Genomic DNA, 25,198 nt, shown 5'->3' on the forward strand with positions numbered 1-25,198 from the left:
GAGCTCTCATTACAGCCACTGAAAAGGATTAAGAGTCTTCCTTAGTTTTAGAGTTTGAAAATGGTTTGAGATTAGCTGTCTGAATTGCTGAGCATGCGGAATAACTCAACACTGCCCCTAGACAATAACTCAACACTGCCCCTAGATAATAACTCAACACTGCCCCTAGATAATAACTCAACACTGCCCCTAGATAATAATTCAACACTGCCCCTAGATAATAACTCAACACTGCCCCTAGATAATAACTCAACACTGTCCCTAGATAATAACTCAACACTGTCCCTAGATAATAACTCAACACTGCCCCTAGATAATAACTCAACACTGTCCCTAGATAATAACTCAACACTGTCCCTAGACAATAACTCAACACTGTCCCTAGACAATAACTCAACACTGCCCCTAGATAATAACTCAACACTGCCCCCTAGATAATAACTCAACACTGTCCCTAGATAATAACTCAACACTGTCCCTAGATAATAATTCAACACTGCCCCCTAGATAATAACTCAACACTGCCCCTAGATAATAACTCAACACTGTCCCTAGATAATAACTCAACACTGTCCCTAGATAATAACTCAACACTGCCCCTAGATAATAACTCAACACTGTCCCTAGATAATAACTCAACACTGCCCCTAGACAATAACTCAACACTGCCCCTAGATAAGCGAGACAGCTTTAATGCAGCTACTGATCTTGGTCGCTGATGCAGTCTTTTCTAGACCAGCGCTGTTGAGTTTCTAATATATAATCAAAGAGAAGGAGATGTGATGCCTTTTATTGGACTAACCGAACAACAATTAATCACAAGGTCTCTTCAGATGAGAGTAGGAAAGAGAGACTGATGTTTACATTCAAAGGTGGCATCAGAACTTTAACAAAAAGATCGCATTTTGAATCACTGCAATTCTAATGCAAGGAAAAAAACTGTGTTGAAAAATAAAAATAAAACAGGATGAGTGGCCACATAATAAACAAAAAGTCAAGGACACCGAGGATAGCTTATCTTCCAACTGAAGCTTCTTTAATCCCGCTGCAACATTCAAAATGAGACAAAAAACAAGGAAAGACAAAATCAATAATTTACAATTTTAAGAACTTTTTTTTTTTTTAGATAGGTAGAAAATATCAGATATCAGAACATGTTAGAAAATAAGCGAATGGATATCTCTCATTGTTTAGTACAGGAAGTTATTAATCAATGTACACGTATGTAAAGCCAGTAATAACCGCTCATTTTCCCTTCTTGTTTTCCAATGCTTGATTAGGTTTCCAGGTTTCATTTTCACTTCGAGGAGGAGGCTACACTATTTTTTACAGCTGTTAGGTAAAAAAAAATAAAAAAAACTGGGCAAAATTTAGATAGAAAAAAACTGATTTAAAACCAGGCTTTAATTGCGTACTTCCACACAGAATCCGGGGAAAGGCATCCTGTTTGATCAAATAAACTTTATAAAACAATCAGGCGCTTTACATTGTAATATATTACAGTATACCTGTTTTTACAAGAAGGATCTTTGTTTAAGACAGTATCCTTGATGTATAAACGCTACATAACGTGAATGAATAGATGTGTCAGAGTTATTAACTGCAGGGTTTTGCAGGTGTGATGGGGTTTCACTCTATAACCAGAACCCCTAACAAGAGGCCTGTTGGAAGTACTTGGGTTTCCATTAGCATTGCTTTAAATCATTTTTTACCCAATTTGAAGTATCCGATTGGGATATCGCTTCAACGCTGTAGGACTGAGAGCAGCAAGCTGCATCACACTGTGAGGCCGGTCTCTCCAGACAGCGGACGCTCCACTGCTCCTGAACCCTGGAGGAGAGGGCCCAGCTGGGGAGGCGCCGCTGGACTCGTGGGGAGGAGTTAAACTATTGTTTATTAGAATGACTTATTCACCCTTTAAAAAAATCCTATATTAAATGTATACAAAATGATTGCCAGTTTTAGAGATGTGTAGAAAACTACAGAACTCTATAGAAAGGGAGGTGATCCACAGATACAGCTACAGATAGCCTGATGCCCAATGGACAACCCCAAGACTGGCAGCTTGGCTCCAGTGTGATTGACAGAATGCTGCACTCAGAAACGCTGTTCATTGGTGACTGGGGCCCCAGTGACAGGAAGTGATGTGACAGGAAGTGATGTCACAGCGTAAAGGAATATCCCCTAGAAAGTGTCCTGAGGGCATCAGATGATTCGAGGGAATTTGCCAAGCACTCCCACCTTTCAGCCTTCCAGAGCTTGGCAACTCTACGAAATCAACCCATCCTGACCCTAACCCGACCCCAACCCTAACCTTAACCCCTGCCCTAAAACCCAACCTCAAACCCAATACCTACCCCTAAACCTAACCATTAAGAATCATCTGATGCTCTCAGGACACTTTCTAGGGGATATTCCTGTGTGCTGCCCCCAGTGACAGGAAGAGATGCCAAAGTGCTCTGGGGCCCCAGTGACAGGAAATGATGTCACAGTGCCCTGGATTCCTCCTCCCCGCAGTCAAAGAGAAAATAAAAAGTCTGGAAACACACAGCGCAACAGCAGAGTAGCTTGTTTATATCAATCAATCAATCAATATTTTTTCTATAGCGCCCCATATAGATAATAAAATGTCTCAAGGTGCTTCACAAAATAAAATGCTAGAGGGAACACTTTGTAAAGCCTTGATTATTATCCGTTTAAGTTTCTACTCTTTTGTATCAGAAATAGATTATAATATTACAATACCATAGATTATAATATTACAATATCATAGAGCCGAGTATTGAAACACAGTCCACAACCAAAAACAAGAACTGTATCCAAAAGCTGTCTGAATCTCTTCAGAGCTGGGAGACTCTTCATCCTGGGTATCAGGCTCCAAAGCTGCTTTTACTAGTTCTATAAAGAAATATAAGTCTCTTTCTTTTCTTTTTACTGCCTGCAACAAAGTCACGTCAAACTGCAGGCAGCATCCCACAAGTACTTGGAGATACTGGGAGAAACAGTGGAGATTCAGAAGTGCTCCGTCTTGCAGGAGCACAGTTTAGGGTAACATGAACACATGTGCTGCGTTGGTCAGCCCTGGGGTACCACGGCACGGACTGTGCTTGTGCAATTCAACTGCATTCTGAAAACGAGGGGAGCTCTCTATTCAGGGATACCAAGATATGTAATGAGCCAGCCAGGGGTGCGAGTGCGCTGTACCCTGATGGTGAGGGCTACTGATTGAGCACCCTCCACTGTGCTGGGATTGTTAGGGTTTGAGAAGCATGAGAGAGGATGTCGTCCTGCAGTAACAAATGCTCGCTTTTATCCATCTGTCCCAATACTTGTTTAAGGCATCTGTTGCAATATGCTTCATATAAAAAAAATCATTTATATACATGTATAAAAAAGTGCCAGTTATTTATTAGGCAAAAATATACATGGGCCATATTAATTTTACATACATGCAACAAAATATGAATCTGATGTTCACTTTAGTTTGATTGCTACCAAATGCTTTTGTGTGTCTAAGATCTGGGACCACGACGTTCATCTCTGAACTTTTATTCACTGTACAGTTCCATAGAAGAAGAGGGAAAAAAAATGCCTCCAGCATTTTATAGAAAACCAGCAAAACCAAAAACAAAACCAAAAAAAAAAACAGAACTAGTCTTGTGGTGCCCCTGCTGCAGCCCTTGCTGTCGGTGTGGTGCGGGGTACTGGATTCAGGCTCTGTCAGACTCAGCTGAGTATCTCCGCTCTGGATTCATGCAGCTGGGACCCATTGATCCTGCTCACTTGGTGCTTATCCATAATCTGAAGAACATCGTCCAGGATGGAGGGACCCAGATCCAGGTGCAGGGACAGCAGGGAGCCTGCGTGGGACAGGAACGGTTCCTCCAGAGGGGTGTCCTCAGGGGTGAGTCCGATTCGGGGCTCTGCTAGTCTCTGCTCCGGGCTGCGGGGCTCTCCAATTGGAGAAGGGCTCTCGTCTGGGGAAGGGGTTGGGAACTGTGGCAGCAGAGGGACGGGGAAGGTGGTGGGAGGTGGAGGCTGGGTGGCTTCCAGGTGGAGTCGAGGTGGTTTGGGAGGGGGGACCTGCTGGGCTGCAGGCAGGGAGAGGGCCTGGACGCCCCCTATCACAGGCAGGGAGAGGGCGTTCTTCAGGAGCGGGGAGGAGTTCTCACGCTGGGGCGGGTGTGCACAGACGCTGGCGGTGCGGGTGAATTCAAAGGGCGTTCCGTACTGGTTGCAGCGCTGGGACAGACTGTGGCCCTGCTTCCCAGGGAGCAGGTGAAATTTCCCCTGCAGGAAGGACAGGTCCCCGAAGAGATCGCTCTCGCCGCCGCTGCTGCCGATGTGAATGGTGTGCCGGAAATCTCCCAGCGGAGGGCTGATCATATCCGAGGACAGGATGTCACGGAGCTTCTCTTTCTTCCCTCGGCGGCTCCCGCGCTTCAGGTAAATGGGGGCCTTGGTGGACATCTCTCTGATCTAAGGCCTGTCCAGATCGGGGGTGGGGAGGAGGCTGTGTTCGTCAGCTTGATTTGAACAAGATTCACGAAATCTATCGAGTCTTTCCAAAGGTCCTAAAAAGGGGTTGGTTCACTCTTATGAGGCGCTGATATGTTTGGATTTCCTTCATCCATCCAACTCCAGGAATCCCGTGGGCTCTGGAGAGTTTCAGGGCAGGCGCTCAGATTGAGAAGCGCAGGGTGTTTAATTGAAGGTGGTGTAAAGACAGATTCAGTCTGGTTTGCTGACCAGTAAAGAGCCACCCTCTTCTAAACGGCTTTCAAATCTGCTGAAGGAAAGAAACAGAAATGTGATTACCCGATACTGTAGGCTTCTATATCTCCCATTACTTGGGTGCAACAATACGCTTCACGACATGCAGGTGGCGATACAATATGCAAAACTCAATGTTCTCAGGTGGAAGTGAACAGGAAGCACATAATAGGGCCTCCGCAAGGCCAGCGTTACCCTCCTCAGTGTAACACGCACATTGCTGGGGGGTTATTCCACTTAATGGGCTTTGAGTCGATTTACTAACGTTTGTACAGCACTGTACTTCTCAAATATAATCCAGCTTCATTTATACAGCACTGTACTTCTCAAATATAATCCAGCTTCATTTCTACAACACTGTACTTCTCAAATATAATCCATCTTTTTTTGTATGTCAATTTAATTTAGAGGTTATGTTTTTCCAATGTTGAGTTTAATATGAACACGCTTTTTATTTCTAGACTTATAAAAACAAAGAACTGTTATAAGGGTCGTGTTAAAATAAGGGAAAGGGACATCGATGTTAAAGCCTTGGTTAGCACAAGATGAGGCCTCTGCTTCAATACCGGACATGTTCATTCTAATGTTGAACAATGCAACACATATTTGGCACCTTTCTTAAAATGTCTTCCAATGCGACCGTTACCTGTTACAAAACAGACAATAAATGACCCGCGGGGAAGGTGTAACAGGCGCCTGTGCTTTACATATCAATCCCTCCCTGTGTGTGAGCTGCAGCTGCCTGCTTGAGGTCAAACTGCCAGCCACTGTACACCTGTGCAGCACAGAGACACCTTCGCTTATCCTCTCTGGCCATCTGCCAGCCACTGTACACACACACACACACAAACACACGCACACACATGCACGCACGCACGCACACGCACACACCTGCCCCTATGGAGAGATCAGACACACACGACACCCCAATCGGCCGTCTATCTCAGCCACTTAAAGGTATTCTCTCCATCAAGCTTTTCCCTTTTCAATGAAAATCACAATAAACAAAAGGTGCATTTTGGAACAGATGACCACGAAACAAAGCCGAGACGCCCACAAAGTGTAAACTTAATATGAACCACAAAGCTGAGACGCACAGTAAAAGCGTGGCAAAGCCCAGAGGAGTATGGTAAACCATGGTAAAGTATGATAGATGTATAGGATAACTATGGGGAAAGCATAGTTATACTATACATTAAGTTTGCATAAGCAGTAAGTTTGCATAGCAACTGCAAAATTGCTGTGCAAACTTACTGCCTTGTGTAATATAGAAGCACCCGAATTAAACTCAGATATTTCTCACCCAGACAGCAATGTGCTGCAGTCACACATGGGTGCCGAGTTTATTCAATTATAAATCACGTGTGAGGAGCTACCACAAGGACCACTCCGAAAGATCGCAAATGCCACAGAAAGGTAAAGGGACAGTAAAAAAAACCCAGCTGCATCAATACAGAAGTGGGTGGGGCATTATGAACCTATTTTACCCAACGCAGAGGGAGGGGAGGGGGTTGTGTGGAATGGGGTTCAGCAGTGGAAATGCAGCTCTGCTGAGCTCTGGCAGAGTCACAGTGAAAATAAAAAGAGCCTGGAAAACGACAACAGCAAAACCAGAGGGGGCTTGTGGGAACGCTGTAATGGTAATGAGAGGGAAGGAAATGGGTTTGAAATCCTCGATTCTGTACAGAAAATATTCCCCTGCACACACAGACTGAGTTAAAGACACTGGCCCTGCACACACAGACTGAGCTAAAGACATTTGGCCCTGCACACACAGACTGAGCTAGCACTGGCCCTGCACACACAGACTGAGCTAGCGACACTGGCCCTGCACACACAGACTGAGCTAGCACTGGCCCTGCACACACAGACTGAGCTAAAGACACCGGCCCTGCACACACAGACTGAGCTAAAGACACTGGCCCTGCACACACAGACTGAGCTACAGGCACTGGCCCTGCACACACAGACTGAGCTACAGGCACCGGCCCTGCACACACAGACTGAGCTACAGGCACCGGCCCTGCACACACAGACTGAGCTACAGGCACTGGCCCTGCACACACAGACTGAGCTACAGGCACTGGCCCTGCACACACAGACTGAGCTACAGGCACTGGTTCTCTTCCTAAATCCACAAAACCGGAGAGGTGCAATTATAGGATTAAACATGGAATTCTGGAATGCCAGAATATGTTAATAATGGGAAGAAGATGAATACGGATGAGCATTCTTGCATCCATGTGAAATCTCTGCTATATTATTATTTATTTCTTCTTATTATTTATTTCTTAGCAGACGCCCTTATCCAGGGCGACTTACAATCGTAAGCAAATACATTTCAAGTGTTACAATACAAGTAATACAATGAGAGCAAGAAATACAATAATTAGACACAGTCTAATTATGTTTTATTATAATGCTATAATAAGACACAGTCATCCTGTTGGATACAAAGAGCCTTCTCCATTTTGCTTTGCATAAGAGAGCACTGGCTCTGGTGCTAGTTTGCATGTCTCTGTATTTGCAGAACAGGGGCCAGTTTGTATTGTGCTCTGGCTTTCAAAGGCAGTTCCAATGCTTTGTCATTGAATATGGTAATATAACTGATGTCTGAGGCAGCACATACATGAGATACAAAAGAACAATACAAGTTGCAATTATACCTGCAGCAGGCAGAGGACAATAATCCAGCTGCTGTACGTATCGATACAGATTAAGAAAGACTGCTGAGCTGACTCTCTTAGGTTTCATTATTGGAGTTAACTAGCAATTGCTTGGTACCTATTCACATTATTTAAAGTGCCTTCTCCAGGTTTCGCAGTGGGAGCAAGGTGGGAGATGTATACTGATTCTAATCCAGATGTACTGAACCTATTGCACGCAGTCCAGCAGGCAGCTGCACTTCACTGTGTAACCTCAGGGGCACTGCCTCCCTGCTATTGCCCTGGAGCTGGCTGTTTGGTTACAGATTGGTTTTGAGATACAGTGTATAACAACATTGCTTAAAATAACTTCTTTGACTGACACTCTCTCAGTCCATAATAAGCTTTGACCTCGAAGACCCTGCTGGGGTGGAATGACCAGGCAGTGCAGTGCAGACTTCCAAAAGATAATGCTTGCAAACAGAGATTTCTTCAGCGCTGTGCTGGGTGTTCACAATGAGAATGCTTGCTACGACATGCACAGACCTGTGTAGCCAGTGGAGCTGCAATAAAGATGTATGGGAGTTATAGCTACAAGGCAGTAGTCTGCAGATTCTAAGGGTAAACAGGTATTTCCTCATAGCTTTGCAAGTTTATTATGCTATTTTGAAAAGGCCCGAAACATTTTACAATTACAGATAAGAACTGGAAAATAAACTGCATCATGTGTTACACGCATGAACTGCACAGAGCCTGTAAGGGACTCTTATTTTAATTGCAGTGTTAAAAATCCTGTGTCAATGGAAAGGATGATTCCTTTAAGGTTATAGTAAACCGTGGGTGTGGGAAAAACTGTGCTTAACAAACATAGAATACATTTTGAAACATTTACAGCCTAAAGCAAATATTGCGCATGTGTTTGCCCTTCTGCAGTAAGCCTTGTCAATCAACAGTTAATGCAAAGTGCAATTCTCTCTGGAACACAAAGCTGTGACAGAGAAAGCAGCTTCCAGTTCTCAGATTTGTTTTCTTATTGCAATTGCTCAATATTGTGTTTGATTTGGTTTCTGAGTTCAGATTCTGTTTCACTGCAGACAAGTGGAACACAGGCTAGATCAGCAAAGCATTTCACTCAGAGCTGTGCCCCAGTGAATCACGTTTCCTTTTTCTATGCTGTAAAAAGAAATCTAGTGGAAACGGTTGTCAGTGAACTTACACTCTATCAGGCGCTTGTCCATTAGAGTACATTACAGGGATATTTCACTGTAGTGACACTAAGAGGAGGGTGACATTACCAGGAGTGATATTAAAGGGGTTCAGTTTGTAAATGGGTTGCAGATTTCATCTTCAAGCTCTGCTGCAGCTCAGGGATGAAAAACTAAAAAATGAAAACGGGACGTCCTGTCTTCCGAATGGAGTTGGACTCGTAACGCTTTACTAGAAACATCCAACAGGCTGATATTTTCAACAAGCTTTTAAAATAAAACATATTTTTAACACCACAGCTGTGCACATGAAATCAACAGCAGCTTTGAATTCCCTGAAGAAACTCGTCCCGAGAGCCAAGCGACCTCCTCCATTGAACTCAACTTTCCAAAAATCAATCAATAAAGAGCAGCCCTAATACAGTCTCTACCTGCATGGGGCTCAGGGGTTTCAACACCCAAAGTGTTACTGAAATACCACAGATAATACAAAAACAACTGATAAAAGTTCCTTTAGGAAGGGCTGTCCAAAATGATCGCCTTTTCTAAAAGTGGACAAAGCGTGCGCTGGGAGTTGTCGAGGGCAAGTGTACTTTTCTTCATTAAAAAACTGCAATTTTATATTGCTTGAAATATTTGCATCCTTCCTGTAAAAGTACTATAGCCACCAGAGATGTCATTTCTGTCATAGTTCATGCCTTTTTTTGACTTTTGGTTAGCACGTTTCTTTTGCAGCGCACGAGAGAGCACAGAAGGCAACGGAGCGTCAGCGTATATGTTTAAAACTTTTCTTGGGTCTATTACGATCCATTCTGATGCAATGTGGTTCGCAGCATCAGTGTATTTCAAGGGCAATCATTTGAATGGCAAATGGGACAGCAATCAGGCCTGATCGAACCACTCTGAATTATGGATGAAAGTACCGGATTACTCTAAATAAAATGATTCTTCTGAATATCACTCACCCCACCTTCCTCTGTGTATTGCTTTGTGCACATGTCGAGTTGTTTTCTGTATTCTAGCCAGTGTAAGGCTTGTCTATTAATTGTCGATACACTAAGTGAAGGCTTCATGGGACAGCACACGGTACGAGGAGGTGTGCAGTGCAGAGCGAACAGTGCAGCGGTTTAGTCTTGATCACAGTCTCACTCACACTTCTCTCTCGCTTCTCATGTCCTCTATACCCTACATAAAGGTCGACCCCAATCAATATACAGAAGCCTTAATAGTCCAAATTTAAGCGTACATGAAGTCAAACCCGTCATTTAAAGGTGTAGACACACGTTTCAAACACAGTCAACCAATACAAACGACCTTATCTTCTGTCCTACACCAGCAGAACTACAAAAGGTCCATACTGTGTGTCATTGAACTGGCATTCATGCAGTATGCTTTTCTTTGAACCCCCTGGTTTGTACACATGACTTCAGGCCTGGTAAGGGTTGCAGCTCTCTGATGGACACAGAGACCCTGGAATGAAGGCCTCAGTTAATTATACTACTCGGCAAACACTGGAGCGAATCCACAAACACCGGAATGAATCCACAAACACTGGATCGAATCCACAAACACCGGAATGAATCCACAAACACCGGAATGAATCCACAAACACTGGATCGAATCCACAAACACTGGATCGAATCCACAAACACTGGAGTTTTATTTGTTTTTTTAAAGAGATTGTTTCTGTGTTTATCAAGCGAAACGTGATTACAGATTTGAAGATCCGATCCTGTTGATTAGATGGACTGTGATTTACAAAGTTTACAAGACCTCAAGCGTCTTCAGGTGTGAGTGAAAATGTAAAGAAATACAAATAAGCAATGCAGGTATTAAGTGATCTTTGAAACGTGGGTGCAGACTGGCTCTCTGACTGCAGCCCCACTTTGACAGTGGAAGAGCAGTTCTACAGCCTGGTTTCAGGGTGTAAATGGAGTTTCAATGCCGGGTTTCAGAGAGTTAGCTTACCTGCGTAGATCCGGTTTGAAGGATCAGCAGATTCTCCAGGGTCATCCCAATACCTTCAGGGTGTACAATGACATGACATCACAGCACATGTGCTGGACCAGTGCTCACAAACCCAAAATGTGCCCACGGGACACTACAGCAGCCCGCCAAAAAGTGCTAGGCCGTCACCAGGAAATGATGCTTTTGTTAAATTTAATATATAGCAGGACTAGATTTTTAAACATATATTAACTAAAAGGTCTTCAGTGGTTGTCCACTGGAGAGGATTCTTGTATGCAGTTCTCCCAAGACGAAGCACCCCGTGCTTGAAATATTTTTTGAAATGCCAGTTTTTTATTTTTCTTAAAAATATTTCCCAACATAAAACCAATGTCACCTTACAATAATTGATTTTGAGTTTCAGTGTTTTAAAATAAAACATCAAGCAGAACGAAATTTCAATGTACCATTTGTAATCCAGTAATATGAGAGAATTGGTCAGGGGTCTGAATACTTTTGCAAGGCACTGTATATATATATATATATATATATTAGCTCAAAGAGCCAGCTGCCCAGCGTTTCGATATGTTGCACATATCTTTCTCAAGGGAGCCTGTGAATCAAAACATTGGAGGTATTTATAGGTTTTTGACGGCATGACAACTACTTGTTATTGTTTACATTCAAATCCATGATTTATTCTTACATGATGTAATGGTGTTCTATATATTGTGACATCATTTTTACTTCTATCTTTGAATCTGTATTAATTCTAATTAACACTACTTTATATAAACTTATATTTTTATTATATCATGCAATGCTGGCTCTGAGGATCAGTCTGATTTGGCCTCCCCAGCGCATCAGCATGCACAACTTTTGAATGAATTTTGTTTATTTATTTAAATATTATATTTATTGAAGTTAATTAGTTCATTCTTTTCTGTTGAGTCCCGCTGGCATAATCGTGTTCAGTCTATTTATCCATTTACTTTCTTTTATTCTTCTATATGTCGCATTGTCTAATTTGAGCTGTTCTAATACTACAAACTTTACATCATTTATGTCATGTCCCTGACTGGTGAAGTGCTGTACTATTGGTTCATTCATTTTCTTATTTCTAATTAATGACAGGTGGTTCTGAATTATTTTATATAAAGTAGTTCCAGTCTCTCCAACATATTTGATTTCATCACATTTTTCACAGGCTATTCCATAAACAACAAGGTATTAGTTTTTAGTGGATATGTGGTGTTCTTATGTTTAATTATATTTTTACTTTTGTCTATGTATTCACACACTTTACATCTACTGGTGCACATGTTCGTAGAACCTATTTTGTCAATTATTCTTTTATGTTTACTGTGAACTAAAATATCACCTACACACACACACACACACACACACACACACACACCTACACACACACACACACACACACACACACACACAGACACACACACACACACACACACACACCTACACACACACACCTACACACACACAGACACACACAGGACTAAAGTGTACAATACTGTATTAAAAATAAAAAACAGTGGAGATGCTAAACTGACAGGTGTTTTCTAAGTGAACAAAAATTCAAACCGTGCTTTTTTTAAAATCTAAACATTCAACTGTAACAGCAATTTATTTCAACACGTTTGTGCATGAATTGGAAAACAAAAGATTCTAGTTTGTTTCCTAGGAAGTTTCTTTAAACAAATCCTCTAGTTGCAAAACAGGTAGACCTCCTGATTTGACGTGCTTGAATTAGCACGAACTTCTGCCACAAGAGCTTTACTTTCAATGTTAAACGTAGCCTTAATTAAGGATCAAATAGCTGCACTGTCCAGCAAGTGTATAGTGTGATGCCTCTGAAAGGTCATGACCTTTTGAAATGCACAACTCTTAAAACTGCAATGAATAACTCTGTAATGTAGCCTCCCTGATTGAGTTTGTTTGTTTGAATATTGATATTGTCATTTTTACAGTCTGAACTTCACACTCAAACAGACTCCATAAAATCAATGTCACCTTGAGACACCTTTGTGACCACACCCCAGTTCTAACCACGCCCCTTCCCTCATTCCATTCCACTCCGGTCACCTAGCAACCTGGCATTCAAAGACAACAGAACTCTGAACCACGGAGTCGTATTATTTGGGATAGCCCTGACACTCAGGCAGAGTTTACACAGGCTCTGGGTTCCTTCAACAATACCTACCAATAACATCAGGGTCATTTTTGCCACCGAATGCAATAGATAAACACAGTACATTATTCATATGTGACTAATGGCAAACCCAGTACCTTATTGGTAATGTCTGGTCTATCCCAGCTCCTCTGAAAATTGTTTTTCATAGACACTGACTCACAGCGGCCACACGTGCAGAAGGGACACAATTAACAGCTGTGCACCCCTAGTGGCCATTTTTAAAACCACCTCGCTTCAGAAATACAGCTTTACAAAAAGGTTGAAAAAAGGTATTTTTTCCAGGACAATTTGCATGGCTTGTAAATAAGTTTTGACTACTCATAGATCTGTTTGATTTCCTTTTATTTTCCCGAGAATCTTTTGGTTCCTCACTGTTGTTTTTAGTATATGAAGATATTTCAAAATCAACCCTGTAAATAAAGGCCCTTGTGCTGTAGGTCACACGGTCCGAGTGCAGCTCAACCATTGGAGGGAGTTTGAACTAGAAGATAAACAAGCGTGTAGGGACCAGGAAGCAGCAGAAACGTCTCATCTTTACAGCTGCCGTGGAGTTTTCTACTGGAGTATAAAATACATGCAAGGAATCTACAGGAGAAAAGGGGTAATGCAGTCTAATGAGTTTGAGATCCTTGTTTTCCTCGACTGAGATCCAGCTCATATCTGAGTGCTCACAGTCTGCAGTGGATGGGGGTTTGTTCAGGGAAACCAGTTTCTGAGGTACTGGAAAGAAGTGGGCAGACGGACTACAATGTGAGCACTGTTCCTGTGCGCTGATTCAAGACTAATCTGATTAATCAAATATATCCAATCTCCTACAGCACAGTGCTACCGTATCTGACAATGCAATCTCCTACAGCACAGTGCTACCGTATCTGACAATGCAATCTCCTACAGCACAGTGCTACCGTATCTGACAATGCAATCTCCTACAGCACAGTGCTACCGTATCTGACAATGCAATCTCCTACAGCACAGTGCTACCGTATCTGACAATGCAATCTCCTACAGCACAGTGCTACCGAATCTGACAATGCAATCTCCTACAGCACAGTGCGACTGTATCTTACAAACAACAAAGACACAAAGGAGGCTCATCCCAGAGCTGCTACAAACACTCGAGATCAAACTGACACTGAAAAAGGCATCGTCCAAAACGTGTGTCTGCTGACTTAACTGAGCCCATTTCATCAAAGCGTTTACTCCACTTCAGAGTGCATGAAGAAGCATGGAGGATGATACACCTGGAGCATCCCAGGAGGATGAGGCGAAGATTCACTCAGGACCACTTGATCTCAACGGTTATTGTGTAAATTGTAATTGTAGTTGTAGTGTGTAAATAGTTCCAGTTTGGTCAAATTAAAAAGTGTTTTTAAAATAGTGCCCTACACTGGGATTCAAACGGAACTAAAGTGCTGCTATCGTTCCTGCAGCTTTTCAAAAGTACTCAGATAGCTGGATGCAGCGTTAGCATTAACCCAGGACTCTGAAACACTCAATAGGAGTACATGTAGTAATAACACTAAACACAGTGGATACAATTGAATGGCAAACGTTTCAACTTCATCTCTCTCAAGGACTTAAAAGCATGAAATAATTGCACAGTGATCATTGTACAGTTACTCGTTACAGCAGCACCTTCACTCACACTGAATCGTAGGGCAGTAACAGTATTGCTGTAGTATTAACTCAGGTAAAAGTATTGCTGCAGTTTTAATTCATGTAACAGTATTGCTGCAGTGTTAACTCGTGTAACAGTATTGCTGAAGTATTAACTCATGTAACAATATTGCTGCAGTATTAGTTCATGTAACAGTATTGCTGTAGTATTAATTCATGTAACAGTATTGCTGCAGTATTAACTCATGTAACAGTATTGCTGTAGTATTAACTCAGGTAACAGTATTGCTGTAGTATTAGTTCATGTAACAGTATTGCTGTAGTATTAACTCATGTAACAGTATTGCTGTAGTATTAATTCATGTAACAGTATTGCTGTAGTATTAGTTCATGTAACAGTATTGCTGTAGTAATGTTATTAAATAAAAGGCCATTGTGCATATGGAATTCTAAGACAATCACTAATGATACGAAACAATTTAAAATACAGTCAACTGTGCAACTGACAGAAAAACACTGGAGACGTTGGAGAAGGAGAAGTCCTTGTTACATTGGAGAGGTCTGGCAGCCCAAGACTTTGTGATGATCAATCTTGTGTGTTCACTGGTAAAATACACAGGATTGCGCAAGCACAATTACAAAATACACTTCAATACAGCTTGGGTTTTTTCCCCCATTTTAAGCAATATGGTCATACTGTTTAGTGAAAAAAATAAGAAACCAAAAAAAAGGAAAACAAGACTGAACTTCATGTACTTTGTTTTATCAACAAATAATATGAAATCTGTGTCTAGTTTCTAGTTTCACCTCAATGACACTGATGAAAGCACTATCTGAAATCTGTGTCTGCGTGATTCAGTTTCTTCTAGTTTCATCTCAGTGACACTGATGAAGGCACTATCTGAAATCTGTGTCTGCTTGATTCAGTTTCTTCTAGTTTCACCTCAATGACACTGATGAAAGCACTAACTGAAATCTGTGTCTGCTTGATTCAGTTTCTTCTAGTTTCACCTCAATGACACTGATGAAAGCACTAACTGAAATCTGTGTCTGCTTGATTCAGTTTCTTCTAGTTTCACCTCAATGACACTGATGAAGGCACTATCTGAAATCTGTGTCTGCTTGATTCAGTTTCTTCTAGTTTCATCTCAGTGACACTGATGAAGGCACTATCTGAAATCTGTGTCTGCTTGATTCAGTTTCTTCTAGTTTCATCTCAGTGACACTGATGAAGGCACTATCTGAAATCTGTGTCTGCTTGATTCAGTTTCTTCTAGTTTCATCTCAGTGACACTGATGAAGGCACTATCTGAAATCTGTGTCTGCTTGATTCAGTTTCTTCTAGTTTCACCTCAATGACACTGATGAAAGCACTAACTGAAATCTGTGTCTGCTTGATTCAGTTTCTTCTAGTTTCACCTCAATGACACTGATGAAGGCACTATCTGAAATCTGTGTCTGCTTGATTCAGTTTCTTCTAGTTTCATCTCAGTGACACTGATGAAGGCACTATCTGAAATCTGTGTCTGCTTGATTCAGTTTCTTCTAGTTTCATCTCAGTGACACTGATGAAGGCACTATCTGAAATCTGTGTCTGCTTGATTCAGTTTCTTCTAGTTTCATCTCAGTGACACTGATGAAGGCACTATCTGAAATCTGTGTCTGCTTGATTCAGTTTCTTCTAGTTTCATCTCAATGACACTGATGAAGGCACGATCTGAAATGTTTGTCTGCTTGATTCAGTTTCTTCAATGTGAAGGCACTAAGCTGAAACACTGGTCTGCTTGACCGAAGTTTCTGAAGTTTTACCATCAGCAAGTCTTAAAGCAAGTATTTTTAGCCTGGCTTGTTTTGAACAGACAGCTAGAAAATAAATCTCTGTAATCTAATCCACAGTACAGCACATTGAATCTCTGTAATGTAATCCACAGTGCAGCACATTACAGCCGGGAGCAGTACTTACTGATCCGGGTTCTCCTCGGCTCTCTAAGAGAAGAAAAGGCACAGTCGTGGTTTGGCTCTCTGGTGTATATTCCCTGCACTCCTGGGTAGATTGCAGGGGGTGCTGTGAATTGCCCTCTGGTTGATACCCCGGTCAACCCCTCTGAAAGGCTTGCTCTTCTCTCGACACCAGAGTGCTCTGTAGTGGAGTGCTGATGTGCCGAGTCGAGCTGTACTTTGAAAGCCCTGTCACCCATGTGATCAGGAGGAGTGAGCTCATTGCTACTGCAGCCAGCTGAGCTGGCAAGTCTCAAAACCAGGAGCTGGTACTCCGGATCAGGAGTGGGTCTGTGCTCACTACTGCTGCAGCCCGCTGTACGTAAGCCAGACTAGATCTATGGTAAATGCAGAGTATAACCATTGGAAAATGCAGGAAAACTGCAAAATGTAGCGTGGTAAACTTTTATAAGGGTCTAAGCTATATTACACATGTCTATAACTGTAGAACAGCTCCTGAACTCACTCACTCACTCTCCTCTCTATATTCTCAGTGACCTGCCCCAGCCTTCTTTCAGTCCAGTCCCTCTTATGAATGATTTTAAACCCTTTTATTGGGTTTTAGTTACCAGGGCCGCCGAGAGCCGTCATGGGCCCCGGGGAAGGATTGGTATGTCCCGCTGCACCCCCCCCCCCCCCCCATGGTACTACATTCATCTGACTTTGTAGTATACTGTAGTCTAAACCAAGCTTCTAAACCAAGCAATGATACTTTTAACCTTAGCAGTGTCTGAGGAAGATCATTTCAACCGATACAGTATTTTGATAATGGGTTTGAAGGAAACTGTCAGCGACGCCTAGAAGTTTCAATATCTCAATTAAAATCTGCAGCAGGATAGTTTACTTTTTCTCAAAGTAGTTATGTTTAAGTTATTTACTGTATTCAAACATTTTTTTTAGGTAAGTGAATAAATATTTATTTTGTACAAACTCCATGTGTAATAGTCATTAAATCGGAAGCTTACTTAACATCAAATAACATACCTTTTTAGCATAAACTACATTTTAATGGTGTTGTTATACACTATTTTATTTATCCTGTGCCAAAAATAAACCACTCATCTCTGTTCTTAACTAATAGCCTGTATTGGTAAATATATTTGTATTTTAAGCGATATAACGGATAATTCTCTAATTGTGTTTACCACCAGCTGAAGAAAGTACTTTATTTATTTTACACAAAACCATTTTTCTAACAAACTGCTGCACCACGTTGTTTTGAGCAAATTATAGATCTTAATAATTTTTTAACGTTTTTTTTCAGCTTTTTGGTGTAGTAAAATATGAAATGCGAAAGTTCACATCATTGTGTGAAAGGAAGTGTTTGACAGCACCTGGATACACAATCATTACACAAAAGAAGCACACTGGCTTGGTGTGCAGTACGGCAGTTTTTCTTTTTAAAGAGGTGGTGGGAACAAAGAGTCTTGTGCAGGGCTAGTTGTTTTAAAATATTTTATATATATTTAAAAAAAAAAAAAAAAAAAGTTCCCCCTTCGGGGCGCTGGGCCTCCTTCGAGGCGTTGGGCCCCAGGGAAATTTCCCCGTCCTCCCTGCCCTCTCGGTGGGCCTGATTCCACAAACAAAACAAAAAAAAAATCTACAAGCTTTGAAATTAGTTCTTACAGTTGAACTTCAAGAGCTCATGATTTGAATCTTTAAACTTCTTAAAAACTGAGCACACACACACACACACCAAGGGTCCTCATAACAGCATAATAACTGCACAGTACCTGCCAGGTTCAAAATACCAGCACAGATAGATTTTATTGAATTACAGCCAAATGCAATCTGGCGACAGATGGAAGAGACAGTCATCACTTAAGGGTCCCCATTGTTTGAATGAGGACCTGATGATGCATGTGGTATAAACACAGAATCCCCGGAGGTGAAAGGGTTAAAATAGACCAGAATTTCAAGAACCCTTTCCCAGAATTCCAGGGCCAGAGTTTTGCTTTGTTCCAGAGTGGGAGGGGCCTAAGCCAGTCTTGCTTCCTCTTCGCTGGAAATTCCTGCAGAGCTCTGACTGACTGACTCACACCTCGACAGACACACCCCCTCTATCACTGCCAGACACAGTGCAGCACAACATGCTCACTGTCTGCTATACAGTATTATTAGTCAGGCCCCGTCAGAACCACACACTACATACAGCAACCAGCGACCAGAATTATCCTGGGTTTAAAAGGCATGTCGTATGCAGACAGGCTAAAAGAATTGAATCTATTCAGTCTTGAACAAAGACGACGCGGCGATCTGATTCAAACATTCAAAATCATAAAAAGGTATTGAAAATATCGACCCAGGGGACTTTTTTGACCTGAAAAAAGAAACAAGGACCAGGGGTCACAAATGGAGATTAGATAAAGGGGCATTCAGAACAGAAAATAGGAGGCACTTTTTTACACAGAGAATTGTGAGGGTCTGGAACCAACTCCCCAGTAACGTTGTTGAAGCTGACACCCTGGGATCCTTCAAGAAGCTGCTTGATGAGATTCTGGGATCAATAAGCTACTAACACCCAAACGAGCAAGATGGGCTGAATGACCTCCTCTCGTTTGTAAACTTTATGTTCTTATGTTCTTATACAATCACCACATGCAGGTCCTGACTCAGAACACGTGATGCTCTACTTGATGCGAGATCAAATGATCATGATGGGCTGTTTTGTAAAAAGACAAATGAAGGAAAGACACCTGCTGTATTCTCTGCTGTCCTACAACGAGCTATGCTGTGCTCTTGTATCACAATACACACACCTCTATTTCGATGCACAATCGTGTGAAGACAGCATCACAATGAATCAGTACACCACTAATCACAACCTGCAACAGCCACATCTTAATACTGCAGACTGTGCATGTCTCACACTAAAAGAGAGCATCCCATGACAAACGCTTCTTTGAAAGAGTTCCAGTTGAAACGCTGGTCATTGAGTTCTCTATCGCTAATGACAATAGGGGTAAGAAGCTGGATGGTAAAGCCTTGGGTTTCCTTGCTTGGACCTGATGTGATCTGAATATTTAAACAGGTCCTGGCTTATCCATCAAGATCATTCTCTACATGTTAATGAGTTGCTTCAAATGTCATTCTCTTAGCTTTTATATTTCCTCTTTAGTTTTGCTGGCAATGAACTAGAGGTTGATGGTGCTTACTGATATAAACATGACCTAATTAAAGACATCTGTGGCCAAAAGTTTTGCATCACCCGATCAGGGGTGTGCAGATAATATCGCCCGACGCCCGGGAAAACAAGATTTGTGTGAGGGACAACAAGCTTTATTATTTATTTATTTCTTAACAGACGCCCTTATCCAGGGCGACTTACAATTGTTACAAGATATCACATTATTTTTACATACAATTACCCATTTATACAGTTGGGTTTTTACTGGAGCAATCTAGGTAAAGTACCTTGCTCAAGGGCACAGCAGCAGTGTCCCCCACTGGGGATTGAACCCACAACCCTCCAGTCAAGAGTCCAGAGCCCTAACCACTACTCCACACTGCTGCCTTTATCGTTATACACGTACTTTTGTCTTCTTTTGTCACAACGTTCTGTTGCTAGAAAAACTCCCATAGATTTCTCGGGAGCCACGCAGAGCCCTGAAAACTCTAAACTGTGGAAGTCTTGCACACACAAATTACATCTTTTTTTTTTTTAAATGTGTAACTCTAAACCTCAAAGCAAAAATATATACAGAGTACACAAATCCTTTTAATTCACAACCCCTCAGTCACACACAGTAACAAACCTACTTAAATGAATGCAACAATACTATTACATTGTCTTTGTCTGCAGTAGGAGCACAGAAAAGCTTGACCGCCAGCTCTAAAGAATATTTAACATAAATTACAAAAACCGTTAAACTGTGTTATATGTAACAGGCCCCCAGGGGATCAATCTATGATTACCTAGTTTGAATGTAAAAAATACGTTTTAGAATGTAATGTCTGCTAAGAAATAAATAATAATAATAATAATAATAATAATGTACTCAGAAAAAAAAAAGTTTTCTTTTGGGTCGGTAAGCATTCTTGGTTATGTGAACCAATGCAGTCTGCTCTCCAGTAATGCTGCACTTTAAAATCATAGTAATTCCAGTAATTGAAACCGAAACCTAAAGATACTGAAATGCTGCACCTCATAATCAAAGGTATGGCCTGGTGCGTGAAGTCTGACGTAGTCTTTGTAGTTTAATTATTGGTTTTGTTTTGCCATGTGTCATTCACAGCAATGACATGGGTTCAGTTTGGCAAGTATGCTTGGATTGAATCACATTTCCTTTATTTGATTTCATGAAGCAAAAATTATTATTAAATCACTAACTGATTGTGTTCATTGTTTAAAAGCAAAATCCTAAAAGTGATATTTAATTTGTGTGTGTGTGTTTTGTGGGACGGTGAAAATGCTCTTCTGGCATTAACCAGCCAGCTGCTTCCCCTGACACGCACTGACCCCACTGCGGAGAGGAAAAGACCAAGGAAGAAAAACAGACTATCTGAGAGTAAGACATGAAACTGAGCTTTCCTAAGAACACAAGAGCAGAAGAAAATTCACAAGCGAGAGGAGGCCATTCAGTCCATCAGTGCTCATCCGGTTCCTAGCAGCTGATTGATCTCAGAACTTTGTCAAGTCGGGTCTTAAAGGATCTCAGTGATTCTGCCTCAACAACATGACTAGGTAACCCATTCCATCCCCTCACCACTCTCTGTGTGAAGAAGCGTCTCCTTCCCTCTGTCCTGAGTCTATCTCCACTTAATAGCCAACTGTGTCCTCTGGTCCTGGTTCGGGTTAACTCTGTTAACTCCTTTTATGATTTTAAAGACTTCAATCAAGTCCCTCCTAATTCTTCTTTATTCTAGGCCAAATAGATACAGTTATTTCTGCCTGTCTTCTTAGCAAATGAAAATACATGTTTGTACCTGCACAGAGTAAATGGAAGGAAGTGCACAGCAAGTTTACAGATTGACGTCCCTTTAAATGTTGTTTCAGCTCATGGTTGAATTTTGGAATGCGCCCAGACCCTAGAGTTCCTAATTAATTGGCCAGAGCCTTTTTCTGGCACTAGACCATCATGTCTTTGCATCAGCCAGTTTTTTTTTCATTGCACTACAGCCTTCATTCTAAATAAACTCCAGATGCTAATTGTTTAAACAGTAATAAAGATTGCTCCTCGGAACTGGCTGGTTGTGAAAATACCACAACCGCCCCCCAAGTCACTCCCACAAAAACTGAGCCAAAAACCTTCAAGCAAGGGGAGGGGGCTGGCTTTCTGATGGGAAACACTGCTCTCCACCCTGCGCGGCCCCCTCTGTAAACAGCTTCAGCATGGTGTTTAGCATTAGGACAGAGGTATTAAAAGAAGATATTGTGTAAGATTGCACTCACATTCAAAAAACAGATGCAAAACAGGAACCTTAAAATGAGCCAATTTGCCCATTAGCATTTCCATCGGCTACATAGGTCTCAGATGTGCAGTGTTAACAGAAACACATGCTATCGCACGCACGCGTTTCATTTTAAACCCTGATATCTGGTACTGCTATAGGAACCTCTCATCTCACCTCAGCAGCGTCTTCTAGGTCAAAGCATGTTACTGGCTGAAAGCATGTCAGTCAATAGGGGAAGCAGATGATTGGTTATTGACAGGAAAGAAGCCAGTCAATGGGTGGGGAAAATGTCACCCTCCGAAAAATAAAGACAGTCTAAAAGCATAGCTACCAGATACCAGGTGCTGAAATGAGGACAGGTTTGCTAAAACATGTGTTTCTTTCAAAACTGCACATTTGAGACCCGGAACAGATGTGCAGGACGGAGGCATTTTATGACCTGTTTTGCTAGCTATGATTACTTTAAGAGATCCTTCACACTTTACTACTTGGGCGGGTATGGAGTCCACATCAATGTGAACCAAAACTCAACATTGAAGACACTGAGAAAGACTTCCAATCAAATGTGTGTCACTGAATTTACAAAGTTTATTTTAGTATTTCTAACAACTCTGGAGATCAAATCAGACAGACTGCACAAAGTCAGCTGGACTGCAAGTCCTTCAGAGAATAAGGATTAGAGGATTAGGCCTGAAAGTCATTCAATTCATTGAACTCTAAGAAAGTTATTAAAAATGATTAAGTTCCTTTCCAACAATCCTTCTACAGCCTTTTTGTAGATGGTCTAAAATGTGTGGACACAAAATACAATGAACTGCACCACGAACCACGGAAATACAAAATACAGTGAACTGCACCACGAACCACGGAAATACACAATACAGTGAACTGCACCACGAACCACAGAAATACACAATACAGTGAACTGCACCACGAACCACGGAAATACACAATACAGTGAACTGCACCACGAACCACGGAAATACAAAATACAGTGAACTGCACCACGAACCACAGAAATACAAAATACAGTGAACTGCACCACGAACCACAGAAATACAAAATACAGTGAACTGCACCACGAACCACAGAAATACACAATACAGTGAACTGCACCGTGAACCACAGAAATACAAAATACAGTGAACTGCACCGTGAACCACAGAAATACAAAATACAGTGAACTGCACCGTGAACCACAGAAATTCAAAATACAGTGAACTGCACCGTGAACCACAGAAATTCAAAATACAGTGAACTGCACCGTGAACCACAGAAATACAAAATACAGTGAACTGCACCGTGAACCACAGAAATACAAAATACAGTGAACTGCACCGTGAACCACAGAAATACAAAATACAGTGAACTGCACCGTGAACCACGGAAATACAAAATACAGTGAACTGCACCACGAACCACAGAAATACAAAATACAGTGAACTGCACCGTGAACCACAGAAATACAAAATACAGTGAACTGCACCACGAACCACGGAAATACAAAATACAGTGAACTGCACCACGAACCACGGAAATACAAAATACAGTGAACTGCACCACGAACCACGGAAATACAAAATACAGTGAACTGCACCGTGAACCACAGAAATACAAAATACAGTGAACTGCACCACGAACCACAGAAATACAAAATACAGTGAACTGCACCACGAACCACAGAAATACAAAATACAGTGAACTGCACCGTGAACCACAGAAATACACAATACAGTGAACTGCACCGTGAACCACAGAAATACACAATACAGTGAACTGCACCACGAACCACGGAAATAAAAATACAGTGAACTGCACCGTGAACCACAGAAATACAAAATACAGTGAACTGCACCGTGAACCACAGAAATACAAAATACAGTGAACTGCACCACGAACCACGGAAATACACAATACAGTGAACTGCACCACGAACCACAGAAATACAAAATACAGTGAACTGCACCACGAACCACGGAAATAAAAATATGGTGGACACGGAAAGGCTGTGGAAGACCATATTATAAGAGAATGACCATGTTTATAGGCGGAATGACCACTTTACAAACTAAATGCCCACCTTGGTTATAAATGCAAGGACCAGGTTTAAGGGCTGGAAATGCAGTCCTTCCACTGGGAGTGCTTCCACTTGTAACCCTTCTACTGAAGTTTATCCCTCAGAGCCCACAAGCCCCTGGGCAGGAAGCTCTCCTCTCTAAACGCAGCGTTCCAGTTCTGGAAGCAAACCAGCTAGAAATGTGCAGCTTACAGGGTAGAACTTATTTGTAATGTAATGTGTGCTATGGTAAGCTAACCTGAGCTAAGTTTGCAACATATTTTTTCAAGCCTGAAATGAAGCTTACTCTAGCTGTAACAATAAACTAGCTCAGAATGTAGGCTATTTAATTCCATGTACAGTATTTAACTGCTCCTGCTTTATTTGCGCATTAAACTGCAAGTATTTGCACAGCGTCCGCAGTTTTACCACAGTTTCTTGTTCATTTTATAGCAAAACGTTGCAGTTCATTTTTTACTATTTTGAACCGTCCAAACTTTCTGCAGTTGCACAGTGTAAGAAAACAATAGGTAATTGCTTAATAATTGTTGGCACGCATTAGGTGTATTGCGCAGATATACGCTTACCTCAAACACTTTAATCTTTCTAACTAAACTACCTCTTTACTTAAAACTAACACGCACACACACGTGACACAAAGTAGAATATTGGCAAAAAACATTCCCCCAAACCACCAAAAAAAACACGAGTTTATTAATAAATGAACGCATCTCACCGTCCGTATTCCAGCTGTCGTCTCACACACGGATCTGGGGACGCGGTTTGAATATTCTGAGTGCATTGCGTCACCCGCTCTGCCTCTCCTCCAAACCCATTTAAAGTGTTGCCTGGAAACAAGCCATTGTTAAGAATCTGTGGAAGAGGGGATGGGATCGTGTGCTCCGGGGATCAATACCCTCTGTTTGAGCAGCAGGCAGCGGTCGTGTTTACACACACTGACTGGCCAGTAACGCTTCACCGGTGCGTTTCAACAGTACTGCTAATGCTGGGCTCCGGGGATGACTAAATTGTTATTATCACCTAGAGACAGTGAAGGCGTCTGCCTGTCCGTATGTCGTTTTCTATTGCGATTATCTTGCAAGATTTATATTCTGGGTTTAGATAGATCGAAGTAGATACCGTGTCTGTGCACTCCAAAACCAACTGAAATCAGATTTGATGAAGACATGCTGTAAAGTTATTGAGTGTCGGGTTGCGGGGGTGTACGGAGGTGTCTCTGCCAGCGCATCTGTCCTTCTGTGTGTCAAATTTAGATTTCTACATGCATCTTGAGAAGACTATTCCACTGTAAATCAGTCATTTTAATATACCCTGATACTGACACCTC

General features: G+C 41.8%; 1 protein-coding gene across 4 annotated transcripts; it reads right to left on the reverse strand.

Moving 5' to 3' along the window:
* Window positions 1-490: 490 nt before the first annotated feature.
* On the reverse strand, window positions 491-24,827 carry LOC117398662 (cdc42 effector protein 2). Of its 4 annotated transcripts, none has more exons than XM_059015936.1 (2): window positions 24,587-24,827; window positions 491-4,786 (listed from the first exon to the last, which is right to left on the reverse strand). In XM_059015936.1, the coding sequence occupies exon 2, from the start codon at window positions 4,468-4,470 to the stop codon at window positions 3,727-3,729; it is 744 nt and encodes a 247-aa protein (XP_058871919.1). In that variant the 5' UTR covers window positions 4,471-4,786; window positions 24,587-24,827; the 3' UTR covers window positions 491-3,726. The 4 variants fall into 4 exon arrangements, with proteins under 4 accessions (XP_058871919.1, XP_058871920.1, XP_033853580.1 ...); XM_059015937.1 differs by having other exon boundaries at window positions 491-4,789; XM_033997689.3 differs by lacking the exon at window positions 24,587-24,827 and adding an exon at window positions 16,366-16,592.
* Window positions 24,828-25,198: the final 371 nt, after the last annotated feature.

This window comes from Acipenser ruthenus, chromosome 51 (assembly GCF_902713425.1).
Source record: "Acipenser ruthenus chromosome 51, fAciRut3.2 maternal haplotype, whole genome shotgun sequence".
NCBI classification, from domain to species: domain Eukaryota; kingdom Metazoa; phylum Chordata; class Actinopteri; order Acipenseriformes; family Acipenseridae; genus Acipenser; species Acipenser ruthenus.

What these genes read in the sequence shown, in the direction of transcription:
- LOC117398662 (XM_059015936.1), bottom strand. Translation starts at nt 4,470, where the DNA reads ATGTCCACCAAGGCCCCCATTTACCTGAAGCGCGGGAGCCGCCGAGGG.